General features: G+C 45.5%; 1 protein-coding gene across 5 annotated transcripts in view; it reads right to left on the bottom strand.

Moving 5' to 3' along the window:
* Positions 1-18,182, bottom strand: part of CFAP61 (cilia and flagella associated protein 61) — a 96,369-nt gene that overhangs the window by 29,361 nt on the left and 48,826 nt on the right. For all 5 annotated transcript variants that reach the window (XM_017837407.1, XM_017837406.1, XM_017837409.1 and 2 more), the window contains 4 exons: positions 10,641-10,739; positions 7,949-8,117; positions 5,862-6,033; positions 1,664-1,956 (listed from right to left, as the gene is read on the bottom strand). In XM_017837407.1, coding sequence (XP_017692896.1) covers positions 1,664-1,956; positions 5,862-6,033; positions 7,949-8,117; positions 10,641-10,739 — 733 coding nt within the window. The remainder of the gene's footprint in view (positions 1-1,663; positions 1,957-5,861; positions 6,034-7,948; positions 8,118-10,640; positions 10,740-18,182) is intronic.

Genomic DNA, 18,182 nt, shown 5'->3' with positions numbered 1-18,182 from the left:
TATGCACAGCTAAGGGAATTCTGACCATCTAGGAGAGCAAAATCAGGGAAGCTCTGCCCGTGAGGGCAAGGGGACCACACAGCCCCATGTCCTGCTGGCTGACAGGCAGGACGGTGTCACCGGAGGGGAGGGGAGGGCTGCAACCTCCAGGCTGGGAGCCATCTGTCAGCCCAGGCAGGAGGGAGGGAGGCTGCTGCTTTAGGGAAAGAGGAGATTTTCTCCTGTTGTTTTTATCCTGCAGGACTCAACAAATTAAGCCCCCAAGAACTGCCAATCAACAGTTGATACTGGCTCAAATCCCAAAAGGCCCAGGGCTGCGATTCCTGCACAGCCCGGTCTCTGGTGAGCACAGCTGCCCTCCTGGCAGAGGCTGCTCTCCTGAGCCTGGCATCCCCTGAGCCCAGCCTCCCAGGCAGCTTGAGCCTTGCAAGGCAGCTGAACTGGTCTTGGAGAATATAAAGCCCCTGACATCACAAGTAATTAAACATCTCCCATCTTAGAGGCTGGAAAAGAGAGATCTTGAGAGGGAAGGACCATGGCTGGAAGAAGAATGAGCAGGGACACAAATGGGCAAGAGAAGCAAAGCCCAAGGCAAGGGAGGTTTAAGGGAACAGCCACATGGGCCAGGTGGTGGGGAAAAGAGGGGGGGTTGGTGGGGAAGTGGTGAGTGAATACCAAGTTGCAAGAATGAGAACCACATCGAGATATCTGTGGAAGAATGATAAAAATGGAGGAGTTTCAGGGAAAGAAGAGAGATCTTGAAGAGCTGCATATGAGAAGAGTGGGAGAAATGTCACTACTGACACAGAGACCAAAGTCAGGAGAGCGCTATGGGTAGAAGTGCTGTGCGAGGTCTTCACCCCCATGAGGAAGGGTTCAACTATCCCTATGCTAAAAAGAGAAGGGTTGCAGTACAGGGGAGCCAGCAGGGACCCCAACACCTGGGGACCTCTGTAGGAGAGGCACATGGTTTGTCCTTCCCACAGTGACAGCCGCTCCTGCACAAAGCAGTGGGCACACAGCGGGGTGTGCGGGGCAGAACGGCAGCACCCCATGGAGGGAGGTTCTGAAGTGACTATCACAAGTGCTCGCTCCTGTGGATTAGCCCAGTAAAGGAAAACAGAACAATCCTGACCTTTAGGAACAGCTAAAACTTGTTCCCAGCCTCAGAGCAGAGCCACACCTGTGAGTGTGCCTACACCTAAGGTATTAGTACTGGAGTTGAACAGAACTGCAGTCATCGATGTAAAGGGAGAGAAATCTGCTAAAAATATATTTTCATTAAGTTACATAGTAGGCCTCTCTATCCTAATGTTTTTGGCTTCTACTGTGACTTAATCAAGTGCACATAACTATAGACAGGAGTAACTGCACACATTTAAATAAGGAAAGGTTTCCTGGAATTACTTAGAAAATGAATTAAGAGTATTTGTCACTCAGCAGCAAACTACTACTTGTGTATCAGGTGACTTAAATACATTTTAATCCAAATCAGTCAGGGCATTAACAATGGGTTTATTTGGATTTTTAGAAAGCCAATCCTTGAGACTAACAAGTGAACATTCAGTCTCCTAGAGACAATGAGAAACAGATAAGTCAGTGAGGGACTACCTAGCTGTGATGGCCTTTGTCTGAAGGGGATGCACTGAAAGCACACACTTACTGAGCACTGCAGCTTCAGCGGGGTTGTGGCAGTGGTGAAGGCAGCCCAGGTGATCAGCTCCGGGTCGCTGCCCTCGCCCCACTGTGCCAGGACACCGTCCCCGTGCAGGGCCACGCCAGCCTGTGCCAGGGCCTCCCGGACAGCGCCCTCCACCTCGGCGTTGTGGAGACAGGGAACATCCGAGCTGAGCGGGGGCTGCACGAGGTGGATGCGAGAACCATCAATTCCAAGAGATAAGAGGGTTTCTACTGTGGTGTAAATGTCAATTGTATTCCCATAGACAATGACGTTCCCTAAGAGGAAAAAAAAGGGGGGGAAATTTCTAAGACATACAATGAAAACCTTATTAGGATAACTCAGATGATAATAACGTGAAATTGCTCTCTTTGACCCTCTTATTTCTCTGATGCTATGAAGCAAACAATGTTACCTAGCAACAGCAGCTAAGATAATTTAGTAAAGAATCTGCACAAAACATCCCACAAAGTAGGCAAGTACTTAACACAGAAGTATGACATTCATCGTGACCCCATAATTTGAAATTATTTTGATTGAAAAGCCTCTAGGGGGGGAAAAAAAAATCACCATTTTTTTGTTCTCTCTCCTCAATTTTGCTCGTTCAAAGGACTGATGGAGGAGGGAGTAGACAGGAGCAAATTAAATACATGATGCAGAAAAACCCCACAAACTGTGGAAAGGTCAAGTTATAGAAAACAAGCTTTTGTGCCACATGGTCATCAGTGCTAGGCTTCTTTCTGCCAAAGCCTGATCTCCAGAGAATGGGGCCAGCCCTGCAGATGTACCCTGTCCCACCACCACGGCAGGCAGAGCTCTGCACCACTGTCTCGAGGTGCCTCCCTCCCTCACATCACACAAGCTCTGAGCCAGCCAGGCTCCATCCCTCCTCATGCTGGAAGTCAGCAAGCTGGACACAGACATGATCAGCTGCTGGGACAGCAGTGTGTGGGTCCTGCTGCTCCTTCTGCAGGAACCGCTCCTGAAACCAGCTCCATCTTCCCACCCTGGGCACCCAACCCAAGACACACCTCCCACCTGCCACTGCAGAGCCACAGGGCAGGGCCTCGCATGTTCCTGTCCTGAACTGGTGCCACTTCAAAGGGCACAGTCAGAGCTGAGCACGAATACATGGGGATGGGAGAGTCCTGTTCTGTGTGAGCACAGCAGGACTCTCCAGCCTAACAGCTAAAGCCCTCCTGGTGATAAGGGAGGCAGAGCTGGGATGCATCGGAGCAGCTGCGTGTTTTATCTCAGGATGGTCTAATATAAAATACACAAACATTCCTCTGAGCAGGGACTGAAACACACTCCTCTCCTGCCCATTCCAAGCACAGGAGGGCTGAGCCAGGCCTGCCCCAGCTCCAAGCTCCGGCCTCGGGGCAGGAACAGCTCTACCTGCCTGCCAATGTCCACATCAGCTCCTGCATGCTGGCTGTCTCAGGACAAGGATCTGACCTGCCAGCATGAGGATGCATCAAAAGCACAGTCCTCGTGCTTTAATGTCCCGTACCTGGGCAGTGCTGCAACTAACTTGCACATTTATCTCAGCACTGGCATTTATGTCTTGCCACGAGTGACAGCACCCCCTATACATAAATTGTATTATTTACAGGCTAAGCTGATTTCACTGGGACCACGTTTTACTGCATGAGACACAGGGCAATACTAAACTGAACATGCACACAGCCCAAGCTCCCAAGAATATTAATGATAAAAATGTTAACAGATGTTCTACCATTCCCCTTTGATTACAAGGTTATTTTATTTGTCCCTATCAGTTTAGCTATTTGTAGCTGCCAAATAAACATCTCTCTTCATAGCTGCCAGAGAACAGAACCACCCCATGAGTACACTGCTCAGAAATTATGGAAAACATGTTTTTACTGTTCACAGCAATGACCAGGGGAACAGAACAATTTTACCTGCAAATGTATCACTTTGAAATCATAAGAAGAAAGGTCTTACTACTTCCATAAATATCATACAGAACAAGGGAATTCTGTCCAATATGTTCATCACTGAGCTGACTTTCCAAGCCAGAACCCATTCTGTGGCTCGTGCCTGCCAGGACACCCGTCTGCAGGCAGTCCTGGCCTCAGGAAAGGTCCAAAAGAGAAGACAGACATAAAGCTGATCATTTTTTCCCTGTGCAGCAAGGTACAATGCAAGAAGCAACGAAGCAGAACTTGGGGTGAAAGACCAGATTTGCTACACTCATTTTCAGTAACTCAACACGTTGAAAATGCAGGCAAGAAGGTGGTGTGCAGGTGCTGACAGCCTCATGCTATGTTTACACACTTTAGATTTGTGAGGAATGAAACACCAGGAGCTGAAGAGGCTACGGTGGCTGGAAAAGGAGGATGAGGAGGGCTTCCCAGAGGCATGGCCCAGCAAAGCTCCATTCTGACTCTGGGGCAAGGCTGGGCTGAGACACCTTTGCCATTTGGCAGCACCAGTTCCCTCAGAAGGAAGCTCAGTTTCTGCATTTAGGGAAATACAAGATCAGATTCAAGCCCCACATTTGTCATGGAAAATTAAAATTCTGTTTTATATGGTAATATTAAATACAACTGCATTAGATCAGGGAAAGCAGTGCTCTTTTACTGACCTCTTGTAAATCAACAATTTACTGCTTCTGCTTATTACAATATTAGTGGCTTTTTAGATGACAGTGCTAGTAGTCTAAGAACTACAGATATTCATTATGGACTGAAATTATGTCCACTGGACAGAGAGCAGTTGCTCAGGATGCTTTTATTATTTAACCACATGAAAATGCATCTGAGTAAACATAATAATCTTTCACGGAAAAAGCAGCCATAAATAAAGATCATTACAGTAGTTTTATCATTTATTACCCGAGTGTCAGCATCCTGCTGCAGGCAGAGAAGACTCATTCATTTTCCACAAGTGGAAGCACAAGATTTCGGTGACCCCAGCATGACCTGAACCTTTGCAGTTTGCAAAAGCTAAAGGAGAAACCCAGTATGAGCTAAAGCATCAGTGGCTTCGGTAGGTGGTTCATGCACTGGAATTTTAATGCGAGAGTATTCCTGCAAACACGCTTTTAATAAGGCAGTAAACTCTGCTTGGGTATAGAGAAAAAATAATTGCTCCATTTTGGGCCATTAAAGCAGTTTTGTTCCTTCCTTTACTTCCATCCCACTTTTTATTTTCGTGGCAAGTGCAGAGCTAACGGGAGATGGCTTTCAGTTAGTCCCCATTCCAGCTGTCACAGGTTCCACGCATCAGTCGGGTTTCACAGCAAAGCCGCAGGAGCAGCCACGGGGCCAGGGCTCACCCTGCTCCAGGGCTGGCCACAGCACTTCCCTAAAGGAATGCCACAGGGGTGTGAGCCTGGCACCACACCACACCACTGCCAGTTCTCATTACACTCAGGAGAGAGAGAAACTATCTCATTACACTCAGGAGAGAGAAAACACATCTTCAGGACAGTCCTTGGGACAGGAACTCCCCACAGACAGCTTTCCTGCTCTGAACTGTCCTAACTCAGAGCTGGCAGGAGCTGACACAACATCAACTCACTGCCTGCCTGCCTCTGTTTCTGTAGTTCAAACTGACTGGGAAGCCTGGATGATCCCAGGTATTTTCAACAGCAAACAACAGTGGATGAACTAACGGATACATGAGCAGAGTACATGCACCAAGGCTGAGGAAGTACAGGGATGGGGGACATCTAAACAAATGTCTGATTTTAAGGGTTACAAAGAGAATACCAGGAGATTGCAGTTCTCTGTGAAAATCTGTAACTAGTGCGACTAAATACAGTGCTGACAGAGACTTCCTAATTTAGACCTGTTTTCTTTGTGTTACATCACAAATCTAGGTATTTTTCTATATAACAGAAAAACACATCCACTAATTAAATTATTATTTAATTGGCTAATTAATGACTCCAGCCAGATTTGCATTTAGGACTCATTTTGTTTTATATAATAATAATAACTGCATATAATTAATCTATCTCAAGCCTTTCTTTCCTAGCTAAATATGCTGGGTATCAAAAATGACAACAAATTGTAAATTAATCTGGAAAACAAAGCACAGCAGATGAAAGACTTTGTTAGAGTTAATCAGGCACCAATTATACCATGGAATTAAGGAACCACTAAGCCTAGGAAACATTTCTGTAAGTGTGCACACGTTAAAGCCCCCTTACCTCTGGAGCTGACCAGGTTTTCCTGCAGCCAGTGTGCTGCCCGCAAGCAATCCTGGTCATCGTTGAGAGTGAAGTGATTGGAAGGGATTTTCCCCGTGTATCTCTGTGGCCACTCACTCATGACTTGGCTGTCAGTTGGGAGTTTGATATCTGCTCCAGTGGGAGCCAGGGCCTGGGAGGGATGAATTGGTGAGTAAGTGGTTATCTGGCACATACCTTGGAGACATTAAAAGACAATGACACACTCACTTTGAATGCCTCAGGCTGCTGTCCATGCACACCCCAACCCTCCCTCACACTCAGCAGCAGCAAACACACCCGTGGCCACAGAACATGGATTCCTGCTGGTCTGAGTTCACACACTGTGCATGTATTCCCTGTTTTCTATGGCTTGTGGGTGACCATTCCAAACAGCAGTGCCAGTACAAGTGGAAGCACATGGCAAACACCACAGACTGCACAGCAAACAGCAGAAATACCCCAACACACAGCTGAGGGATCTCTGCAGTTCTCTGACTAACAGACAACTTGAAAAGGAGATTCTTTGTTAGCTCAGACTGCCTCCACTTTTTCTCAGCAAAATCAACTTTCTAAAATAAGAGATTTTTTCCCAGAGAAAGGGGCAAAAACCTGCTTTATGGTTCAAATGCCAGGATTCAGTACCACGTTCACTGTATAATGCTGCTTTACAGTAACAAACTCCACCTGAATTACACAAAGCAAAAAGGGAGTCTCGTACAGGACTTGTGCAGCACCAGCGATCCACATCCTGAGCAGTGTTCTCACAGCCAACCACATCAACTGAAATAAGGTTGGGTCACATAAAACCAGGCATGGCATCAAAAGACCTTACTCAACAAGAGAATCCTCTAAATCATAACAAATGTTTTAGTAGGCATTGATTTGACTGCTAACCAAATAAGGGACAACTTATAAAAAGGACGGACTGGAGCTCTGTGTAATAAAACAGAAGCCAGATGATAAAACTAATTCCTTCCTGTCCTTCTGTAGAGCTTCGAAGTGAGAATAGATGGTGGGATTTCTTCTCAAAGGCAGGTAAACCCTGACTTTTCACTTGCTTTCTTTATCTTTCTTTCTCCTCCCCTGCAGTTACTGCCCATAAATTATTTTGCAAGTTAGAGTTACCTCCAAACATCTTTTCCTAGAAGCACTTTTTCAGCCCACACTTCAGCTTTTGTTTCATCCCCACTGAACAGTGACCACAGGCTGCTGTTTAAGTGTGGTTCTGCCCTGAGAGGTGATCACAAACCCCCCAGCCTGCTGTACACATGCAGACAGACCCTGCTGTGGGCTGAACACCCTCATGTTCATGTGTGGGACATGGCACAGCACTGTACAACCTGCAGACACATGCTCAGATTCATCTCCTGATTTTAAGGGCAAAACACCTTGCTCACAACTCCTATCCCAAACCACTCAGCAAGGCAAAGCCCTGCAGCAAGAGGGCTGTGCCAAGCTGCCTGTTTGGTTACACAGCCTGATGGCCCTGTGGGGACACATGAGCCAGAACCAGCCCTGCCCGTGGTGTCCGAGCGGAAGCTGAGCCTGTGGGGCTGGAGCTCAGCTTGATTCCACATCTTACATGCAGCTAAGGGTCTGCTTCAGTCTCAGTGCAAACTCAACTTGTGTGCTACAATACCAAGCAGCATCACAGACATGCCTAGGCATGGTCATCACGTGAGACAAGCCATTAATTTGATAAGGAATTCTCTCCACTGCCAAAACTAGGTCAAATGGCATTAGACCAGCTGGAGTTAAGTCTCCTGTGGCTGGGGCCACATGTCAACTGGGCCTACTCTCAGCAGGTTTCATGGTCACAGTGGCAAAAACACCAGCAGCTTTGCTTCATCCCCAGTCCTGAGCAGTGCCACTGCTGGTGGGGAGTTGTGTCCAACCCCTCCTCTCCCTGAGCTCGGCTGCGGCACCGACACAGCCCAACGTGCTGCACTGAAGGGCTCAAACTCCCGGAGCTACCCTTGCTAAGGCCTGCTCTGCTGATCCCAGAACACTGTTCACTGGAGGCACTGGGAATGCTGGGCTGGTTTGCACTCTGCACACCACCTCACCTGGTAGTTCTGCCCCGTGCACAGCACTAGGTAGTCGTATGGTACTTTCTTCTCCTCGGAAACAACTACGTATTTGGCAGCACGATTTATGCCAGTCATTTTACCAACTACAACGTTAACCCAGGAACAAAGTGACATCTGTGCATAATCTTCATCATTAAAACAGTGGCTGTGAAGAAAGAATATCTGTAAGTGACATTTCAGCAGCTGACAGCAGGCATTAATTAGACATCTGGTGAGCTCGGCCACGGCCCTCAGTGGTTCCGCCTGCTCCCTCACTGTGAGTTTGCCACAGTCTATGGCAAAAGACCAGTCATTATCAAATACTCAGTTACAAATTGTCAACTTTCTGCTGAAACCAAACAATCCCTCCCAGCACTGGGCCATACAACCACATAATTTAAGAACAAAGTCAGAAATATATGCTTTACTCTGCTTTTCCTTTGCAGGCTGATGAGAGGAGGCTTTTGCACCTGCAAAGAAAATACTTTAACGGTCCAATTCTTTCTCCAAGACAAGTCTCTCTCATTCAGTTTTTTTGCTGCCTTTGCTATTCAGCTTCACCGGTCATGGCTGTGGTGAGACAAATGCAGGGAAGGCACCACTAGCATTTTAGCATCTGTGTTCCAAAGTATTAGTCCAAAAAGTTTAAAAATTAATAGAAAGCTATGAAAATTGTTGTGAGAGCCAAAAGGAAAAGGCAGAGGTCTCAAAACTCCTGTTGGTGACCCTTTTACAAATGAACTTCTCCACAATACAAGAATAACAAATTCTGAGAACATACTAAACTGTTCCTCTACCCCAAACTTCCAAAAGCCTCTGAGATGCAACTGAATTCCTCTGCGATGGTCAGGGTGTGCATAGAGCACACACTACAAGCACCACTTTCTCCCACAAGCCCAAATGTGATTAATCTGAGGGGCTGGGCCCGTGCTCGAGCATTTGATGCCCTTCTGTGGCACTGGTGGCCACAGCAGAGAGCGTGGGCAGAGAGCAGCACTCCGAGCTGTGACCTTGCCATCAGTGCCAGGGTGCACATCCTAACACAGAGCAGCTTGTCACCCACTTCCCAAAGCTGGCATTCAGGATGCCACAGGAACAAACACAGTTGCTTTCATGACCTGGATTTCCAGGCTTTCTGAGGTGCTCTGCATCCTCTGCACTCACAGATACCAGAGGCAAATAAATGAGAACCACTGACAATTCTAAACTGTAATCATGAAGAAATCTATAAATAAGGTGGACATCAAGGACAGGGGAGGGTTTTCAAAAGCACCTTCATAATTGAGGTGCACAGCTCCCAGGAGACTGACACTCCAAAATCACAGGGATGCTTTCAGAAATCATACCCTGCAGAGTTTAATTTTCACTCTTAATCTGCTTTCAGATTTTAACAGCTAAATCTAGTGAGGCAGCTCTGAACCATAACTTTCCATCAGGCAGGCTGCTTTGTTAGTACAACTGTTTTTTACAGTGCACTTAGGAAAAAGAGTACATGCATTTATGTGAGCATATAACCCCTTCATTTGCTAGATTTGTACTTGAACACACCTCTCTCTACAGTAAAAAAATTAATTCAGGTAACTACTTATAAAAAACTTCTTGGCAGGGCAAAATACCAAATGAGATCAGGTGGTTTTACACAGGTTCCCATCACATCATTTTCACATCTTTGTGGAGATTTCATTTGTAAGGTTCAGCAAGCAGACATGGAGTTGTTTTGTCATTTAAAGAGCCAGCCCTGTAGTGCACTGCTGCTCACTGATGACAAGATTTGGTAAAATACAATGTGCAGGCTCCAAAGAGTCACATAACAAATCTAAATAACTTACACTAAGTTCATTCCCCAACTATTCAGAATAAATGATCCATTTTAATTCCATGCTTCTCAAAGCCCAGAACAGTCATGTTCCTGTCTACAGGGAAGACTTCTAGTCACTATTCCAAAATAAAAAATAAAGCCATCAAAACAAAATCAGTGTATTTAAGTGAGAATTATGTTCTGCAAATTTTAATAAGGTAACATTTTATCCTATGAAATGGAAGATATCTTACAGTGTTTGACAGTCCCCAGACACAGTCAGGGCTCTCACCATCTTCCCTTCAGCTGCTGTACAGCAGCCCCAGCTCTGGGACCACGCTGTGGCTGGGACTGGGGACAGACTGTCACAGCCCAGGGACTGGCACACACAGCCCATGAGCAGAACTAATGCAACACAGTTCTGCCAAACCGATCCACAGCAACAATCCTAAAATTTCTCCCTCTACCATCAGTGGGCTCTGCACCTCACCACATCCTGCTCTGAGTCAGTCACCGATCATTTTACTAATATTAATTCCTGTACATTCTTTGCTTCAGCATTATTTGGAACAAAATCCATGAAAGTTAAAACCCAAGTAAGATTTAAAAAGCAAGCAGATGTCTTCTGTTATTTAACCTGGGATCTGAACAACCTAAAAAGCCTTGGAAGGTAGAGACCAGTGGATTGCTGTCCAGAAGTTACTGCTTTGGCACTATTTCCCTCCTCATAGTTCCACCCAGTTTCTCCAGGTGAGTGCCTGCTGGATGGACAGACTGGAGCATTTTGGGGCTGTCTATGGATCTAGCTAAAATTTAGGACAGGTTCACAAGAATTACAAGGTGTTATGTTTTCTGCTGGAGCTACAAAAGTGTTTAGATGTGAAGTCAAACCTGTTAATTAAAAATCTTCTACGCTTGGAGCCTGGTGGATCTTTTCCTGGAAGGCCATGAACTGAAATCAAGGTCAGGTTGTTGAACTTCAGACGAGGCCTGTGGAAAGAAAAACAAACAGCCCCATGTGGACCAGAAATTCAGATGGCACGTCAAAGGAACAGTACAGAACTCCTTGTTCAGGAGGATACAGAAAGCAATTCCTTTGCACAAGCACAAAGTGTTTGGTCATTTTGCTCAGATACAGGTGTCTCTGGATACAAGAAGAACAATTTCCACTGCAGTTTCAGTAACACGGGGCGGGGGGGGACAAGACTAACAGTATGTTGAACTAAATGTGATCTGACATTTAAAAACAAATAAATATTACGAGTGATTAAGCCTTCTAATCTTCAAGGCTTTCTGTAAGTTAAGGATGGACTGATGCAAATGGTACAAAGGAATCAGAATGTTTTTTATCAACCAATGTTAATTTGTTATTCATATATTTAAAAAATATATTCAAACAAAGTTAAAGGTCATACTTAAACCAAGGAATTTCAAGGTTATGGCTGCCCCTCTCAAAATGCATATTAATAGTTTAATTCTGGATTATGGATTATCTGTGGTAAATCTCCATGCATACTCAGGCCGAGCACAAAGTAATAAATAACCTTAATGTAACAAAGTGCATATATTTATACAGATTATGGGCCTGATTCTCATTTAAATTAAGGTCACTCTGCAGAGGTGGGTGTAAATAGAATTTGCTCTTCATTTATGGCCACATTATGCTGGCTGAGTGATACAAAATGGTCTTCATGTAAATGAGAGCGAGGCTGATCCCCGAAGCTGAATGTGGAGTGATGCCATCTGCACACAGGGACTGCTGCGGCGGGGCACACACAGAGCCTCGACAGGAACCCCACACACCTACACAGCAGGGCTCCTGGGCAATTAGTGTACCTGGGATTAATTACACAAACACCCCAGACATCCTCCTGCCCTCGCAGCAAGGAGGTTTCCTTTCAGCGTGGAGCCCAAGTCATCTCCGTACACACTGCATGGCCTCTTGCCAACAGGTCTCCAAACCCAGGTGCTACAATAACATTAGGTTTCAATTACATTAACAATATTTAGGATGAAAACATTGCAAGCAAGCATCAGAAACATGACAGAACAAAGGTCCAAGGCAACATAAATGTGCCTCTTTTGCATGACTGCACTATGATGCACTTTATTGATCTGGTCACATACCATTTTCCTCTGCAGATGCTCTACCTCTATTGAGTCCGCACACACTCCTCCAGGATTTCCCCAGTCATATGGTATTTGTTCCCTGCTTCCCCATTGAGCAGGAGGCTTCAATTCAGAGCTTTCACTCAGTACGATTTACTAACTAATGATTTACTTCTACCTCAGCGCTCCCATGGCATCCCCATATGCCCCAAACATTAATTCATGTTTCCCATTCATTCATCTCGAAGGCATCAAAATGTTGATTAGCATCTCCTTAGCATACTGGGATGAAATGAGTCATATCTTTGATTCCCACTTTACACCGAGAACAACCCAGGCACAAAGCCCCCTGGATGAGCTACCCTGAGCCGTGCTGGTGCTGGGGGCAGTTTGCAGAGCCCCTGGGGCTGGTGCCCGCCCTGCCGTGCTCCCAGTGCTGCACAGCTACGGGCACAGCTCGGTGCAAACAGCAGTCCTGGCTTCAAACACAGTGAACTGCTTCTGCTGCTGAGTGCCACGTTTGTTCAGTCTTTAGGCACAGGCTGGTACTCGGGAAAATTATCAGAATCTTTCAATAAGTAACAGTAGCTGCAATGCCCAACCCCAGGATTTACAACAGACTCTCATATCCACAGGCACTGAAATACAGGCCTGAACACTAGAGGGGAGCTGAGTGCTCAGCCACGGCTCCTGCTGGGCACCGGCACGGTCACCACAGGGCGACAGGTTGGGGGACTGGGACCAGCTCACTACACCATCCTCCCCTTTCCTCCACAGAGCTTTGTTAGTTCTCGGCTAACAGAAGGATGGCTTATTTACTGCAGCTTTTGATTCCTTACTGCTGCCTAAAAGCTCTAAATAACTGAAAAACAACCAGGGCTCTGGAAACAGGTAGTGGGTGTCAGGGGAGGGAATGACTTACACACTGCTAATAAATATAACAATGTCTGACAGGAAACAGGGCAAAGCAGAGGTTCCCATTTGGTGAAAAAGTCTTCAAGTTAAGAGACTGAACCAGTGCAACATTAAACAAGTGCACCTGCATTTTAGAAGCAAATAATTCCAGCAGGGATTCACGTTGCTGTGGATACAGAGGGGAGAACAGCTCAAAGATACTGGTAAAGCAGGGAGGGATTAGAGTATCTAGGGAAATAAGTAAAAGGTGTTGGGTTTCAGTGCACAGCTCTAGAGGCAGGCTACAAAAAAAAAAAAAAGAGTCAGAACACTCTTGTCCTCAGAATAATACAGGGTTGTCAATTTACTGTGAGCATAATCAAAGGGACATACAGAAAAGTTTTAGTACAGTATTTACATGTATCCTGTTGTTTGTGAATCTGTTAGAATATTCCTTGCTTGTTTTTCTGGATTTTTGCCTGATGTCTTGCTACCTTTTTTTTTCCCTTCTGTGTGCAGAATAACGACAGAGGCTTCGATGGTGGAAACTGCCTGAACAAATAATTTAATCAATCGCTTTCATTAAGCCCCTCATTATCACAATAACTCACATCACTTTTGTTACAAAAAAATAAAGTGCAGTAAAGTAGTCCCCATGAACCTAAGCATATCAATTTATTTGAAATAATGCATTTTTTCAAATTATTTTTCCAGTAATTTTTAAAATCTAAAATAAAAAAGGGAGACAGAAGATAATGCTTTATCTGGCTCTCAAAATTGTAAACTATGTGCACTGTTCTCCTGTACACGTAATCTTTAAAAGATAATATCTGGAATTATAACCTATCTAAAACTAAACTCCTAATGCCACTTGGATCCTTAGCTTCCCTGTAACACAGTCCTTGTAAAAATCACATCTTGAGATAGTTCTGAAAATGGTAAAAAACATAGTGTAATTTCAGCACTAAATGCCGAAAGTTGCAATGTGAAAGCCTGGCATTGACAAAACTTCAAAATCAAAGACCTGTCCTGAAACAGAAAAAGGAACCTTGATATTTTTGTGGGGAGGAAGGAGCCCAGAACGAGAGATGACAATAAAGTCCCAGCAAGCAATACCCTGGTGTTGAAGGCACAGAAACTCAGCGTGCCCAGGTGTCAGTCCCATTGAACAAGGCAGATACAGGCAGCAGTTTCCCTTTTCCCCCAAAATATAACCCTTTATCCAAAGCAGGACCCCTTTTTGAGGAAACATTTCAAGAACTCAGCAATCAGGATTTGACTTGGAGAACAGACTTCACCAAAAGGAAAAGATATTCCAACAGATTTTCCAGCTGCACACAAAACTCCAAATAAAAATGCCCAGCTTAAAGGTTGCTCATACTAATAACCAGACAGAAACCCCACTCATTGCTGTTCCCACTCCAGGATAAACACGTTACTCAGCACTCCAGGGTTGCTCTGAGCACCCTTTGCAGGCGGTGTTTCCATGCTGCCTGCACGCTCACTTTGCTTTGCTGGAGCCTTCAGTCAGCCACAGCAGCAGCCCAAGGGTTTGCTGTTTGTACCAACACCTACCAAAAGTGCCCGTGCTCCAGAACCTCCTCTGAGTGCATCAACTGCAGCCCCCAAGCAGCATTCCAGCTTCGCTGCTGACCAACAGATGTCCACTACAAGTTATCCCTCTTTAATTACAAGTAAATAAAGATTATCCAGTTCTTAGGAAAAAGTGTTAAGATTGTGAATGAATTTGCATCATGAAAGAAAGGACAACAACAAAGTATTTACACCAGGACACTTGTCCCTGAAAGGGTCAAGGAGGGGCTTTCCACACATCCGTGTGTTTTCCAACCTGTGTCCACGACTGTCCCTCCCATGCCCAGCGACACATGGAGGACACACCAACTGAACCAAAGAGAAGGGAGTCTCCTGGGCAGCAGCTCCCATGGGATTGCCACTCCTGAGCCCAGGGCACGGGGAAGCCATGCTTACTTCAGTGGGAGAAGTCACACCTTCTCCTTCCCAGAACACCAAATATTTCCATTCCAAGACAGGTCACAGCACTGGGAAATTCACCACCCTCTTTCATTTCAGAAAACACTCTAAATCCTTCAGAACAGAGAGATTAAAAGAAAAATGTTTGTGTCTGATTTTGATTTTTAAAAAACTCCAGATGCAATTTATTTAAAAACAGGAGTCACTTTTTTAAATGACACCTCAGCAAAGTATTTCATCATGTCCCAGTTACTTCCTCCTGGTATCAAAACAATATGCTTCCTTCAAAAAGTTACATGTTTGATGGAACAGCACTTTTTAGTGTTGTTTTTTTCAGGCACTTCCCACCAGGTTTCTTGGTGATGAATTTTACCAGATGCTGTTATCCAAGGAAGAGGAGCCTATAAGGCCAGGCCACAAAAGCCACCACTGTCACCACTTTTGACAGCCTAGCGAAAATCCATTAAAAAAGCTAAAGAATATTTCCTTCACCCTTTGACTAACACCCTTCAAGGATGCTTGGGAGTGCTTCTCTCCACCCCACCTCCTCAATATTATTATCCCACTAAATCCAAACACAGCCCTGTACCAGTGACTTGAAAGAAAATTAACTCTCTTCCCAGCCAAAACCAGGGCAATACTGTGTCAAAGCTGTTCCTCTCCAGTTAAATTTGTCTTCTCCTGCTAAATTATATCCATTCCCCCTTTAAGGGATCAGTCCCGAATTCCCTTCCATGGGGTTATTTTACTGCTTGTCTCTCTCATCCTCTGCACTGACCCTTTTCGTAGAGAATACAGCTAAACACACCAGCAACTCTGACTCTGCTACCTTCCAATTCTTTTATTAATCCCTCCTTTTTTAGGCAGCTTTATAGCACCCCACAATCTTGATTTCTCCCTGTTACCAAACATGTCTTTCCAGTTTCTTCTTTCAAACTCCCATCCATCTCACAACTCATGCCTCTGAAACATCTCAGCCTCCTCTGTGGCTGTCACTGCTTCTGTCCTTCCAGCCACCTTTCACTGCCCAGCAACTGGTTTTGCTTTCCTCACCTATGTTATCTTTTCCTATCCTTTTTTGCAACATTCTTCTTCCACTGATTGTGGCTCTACAATGTAATTCAGTTGAGCCTTTTTTCCTTTGTTAGACTTATCCTTTTCTGCACTTTTCTTCTCAACCCATACTGACCTTGGCAATTTTACCACTAAGCTCTTCTCCCTCCCTTACCCACCTTGTTACATTTTCTCCCAAGCCTCTGACAAGCTGCCACCAGGATTTGAGTGTGCTGATCCCACTCAAATGCAGCACTTACCAGCAGACTTTTAACACCACACCACCAAGGGCCAACTACCTGTTTATTCACATATTTGCTTATTTCTTTCCTTAGTCCAACATCGCTTCAGGCTCAAACATGAACTGCCTTAACACTCTGCACTGAGCAGTACTGTGAGCACACAGTCACCTTTTGTAGCACACTACAGACCATGTGAGGACTCATCTGACAAGAGTTACACATTTCTTAGGAGGCTCTTCCAAAAACTTAGAGGATCCTGTCAAGATCTGTGGCATTTCCGGGATCTAGCTTATTAAAATCAATGTGGCCAAGTCCTTACAGTATGAATTACTCAGAACAGGGAAATGTAAAGAGCTCTTTCCTTGGCCCATGCAAAATACATGGCTAATCAGACCCACCCATATCCTTGCACGGGTCATTCACAGCTACGGAGTTCACGAGGGCAGCCCTACCATCCCAAACCTAAGGTAGCTTTGAGTCTGCCCAAATCAAAGTACCATCCAACCACTGCTTCAGTGAGAGCACTTCCTTCCTAAAATTTCAATTTTCATTCCACAAGTGTTCCAGCATTTCATCCTGTTCAAAAAGGGCAATTATTTTTCTAGACAGAAAATGAGGGTTATCTGATGATGGCCTTGGTAGTTACAGTCTCTCACTGTTTAATTGCCTGGCAGAGTCCAAATCACAGTTCAGAGGCATCATCTCCATTTTCCACAAATATAGGTACCATAAATTGGGCAGTAAAACTCCAGCGTGGTTGAAATTTTGTTGGTTTGCCTACTGCTGGGCGAGTGCTTCAGTGAATAACAGTGCAAATTCCAGCTTGTTAATTGGACACTTTTAACATTATTGGCCAATCCCCCACGTTAAAACTGTGGTGGCAGGGGTGCTATGGCTGTCTACTTACCAGAGTCCAGTTTTCCAGATTACTGCAGAGGAGAGGAGTATTTTGACTCTGTGATGTTGCCTGATGCGGATCTGGCAACACTACCTTCACAGAGATGACAAAGCACACACCCCAGAAACACCTCCTAACATCAGACAGACTGTCCTTGAACCTGAAGGGCTTGAGATTAGTCCCAGCTGATGCCCAAGGACCCCACGTGCTCCTCCTCCAAGCAGGAGCACACATATTGTATATTCTGAGGCACCACCACGGTGCCAGGTCCTCCTGCCAGAAAGCTGGCAGCCCAGGAAGGACAGGGACACAGCTGGGCCAAAATTGCCAACCCCAACCATGTGCCCGTGGCAGGTGCAGTGCAGGGCTCACAGCACCCAGCGCTGGCAGCTCAGGGGCACAGCTGCCTCGCTCACCGGGCAGCTCCACCAGCCACAGCTCCAGTCACGGGGTGCCCAGCTCCTCAGCAGGGCACTGGGATGCCCTGCAGACCTCCAGATCCTTCCTGGGACCTGGAGGGTCAACACAGCGATCCAGAAAAAGAACCTCAACACTTCCACTCAATAAGCATTCAGAAAACCAAGCCCTTCAATTAGTGACCTCCATTTGTCACCACTCTGCTCATCACAGTACACAAACATGCACGCACAAACAGGAACCAAATCCACACTAATCACTAGTGGGAAGGATCACATCTTAATCAGACAATTCATTTTTTTCTCCACTGCAGCAGCCTGAACAGCCTGCTGTGCTTCCAAACCAACCCACAGGCAGCCTACAGACTGCTCTGGGGAGCTGAAGGGTTACACCCCCTCTGCCACTTGAGGAGAGAGCTGGAGAACCTAAATGCAGTGTTTGCACTTGGAATGCTCCTGTATTTGCTCTGAACCGCATTGATCAGAGGTACCAGGTTACAAAGCTCATGGTGCTCATGTCCCACTGAGTCACCAGGAGGGGATGACAGATCCAAACCAGCATTCTATAAACCCCTTGTGACTCACTCCAAATTTGAGCAGGCTTTGTATGAGAAAACTACTATTGCCAAGATCAGCTTTAACACGCAACAAGAAGTTATCGCTGTTCAAATATAAATAGTAACAAGAAAAAATTTACAAATACTTAAAAATTTCAAGTGTGAAAGGAAAGTTTGGGCTCCGAGAAATGTTTGCATATGTTTAAAGGGCACGTACTTCAAGTGGAAATCATCTCATTTAAAACTTCAGACAGCCTGGAAAGCCAGACTGT

This window comes from Lepidothrix coronata, unplaced genomic scaffold, assembly GCF_001604755.1.
Source record: "Lepidothrix coronata isolate B3197 unplaced genomic scaffold, Lepidothrix_coronata-1.0 Scaffold304, whole genome shotgun sequence".
NCBI lineage: Eukaryota > Metazoa > Chordata > Aves > Passeriformes > Pipridae > Lepidothrix > Lepidothrix coronata.
This window is presented reverse-complemented; position numbering and strand designations above follow the sequence as displayed.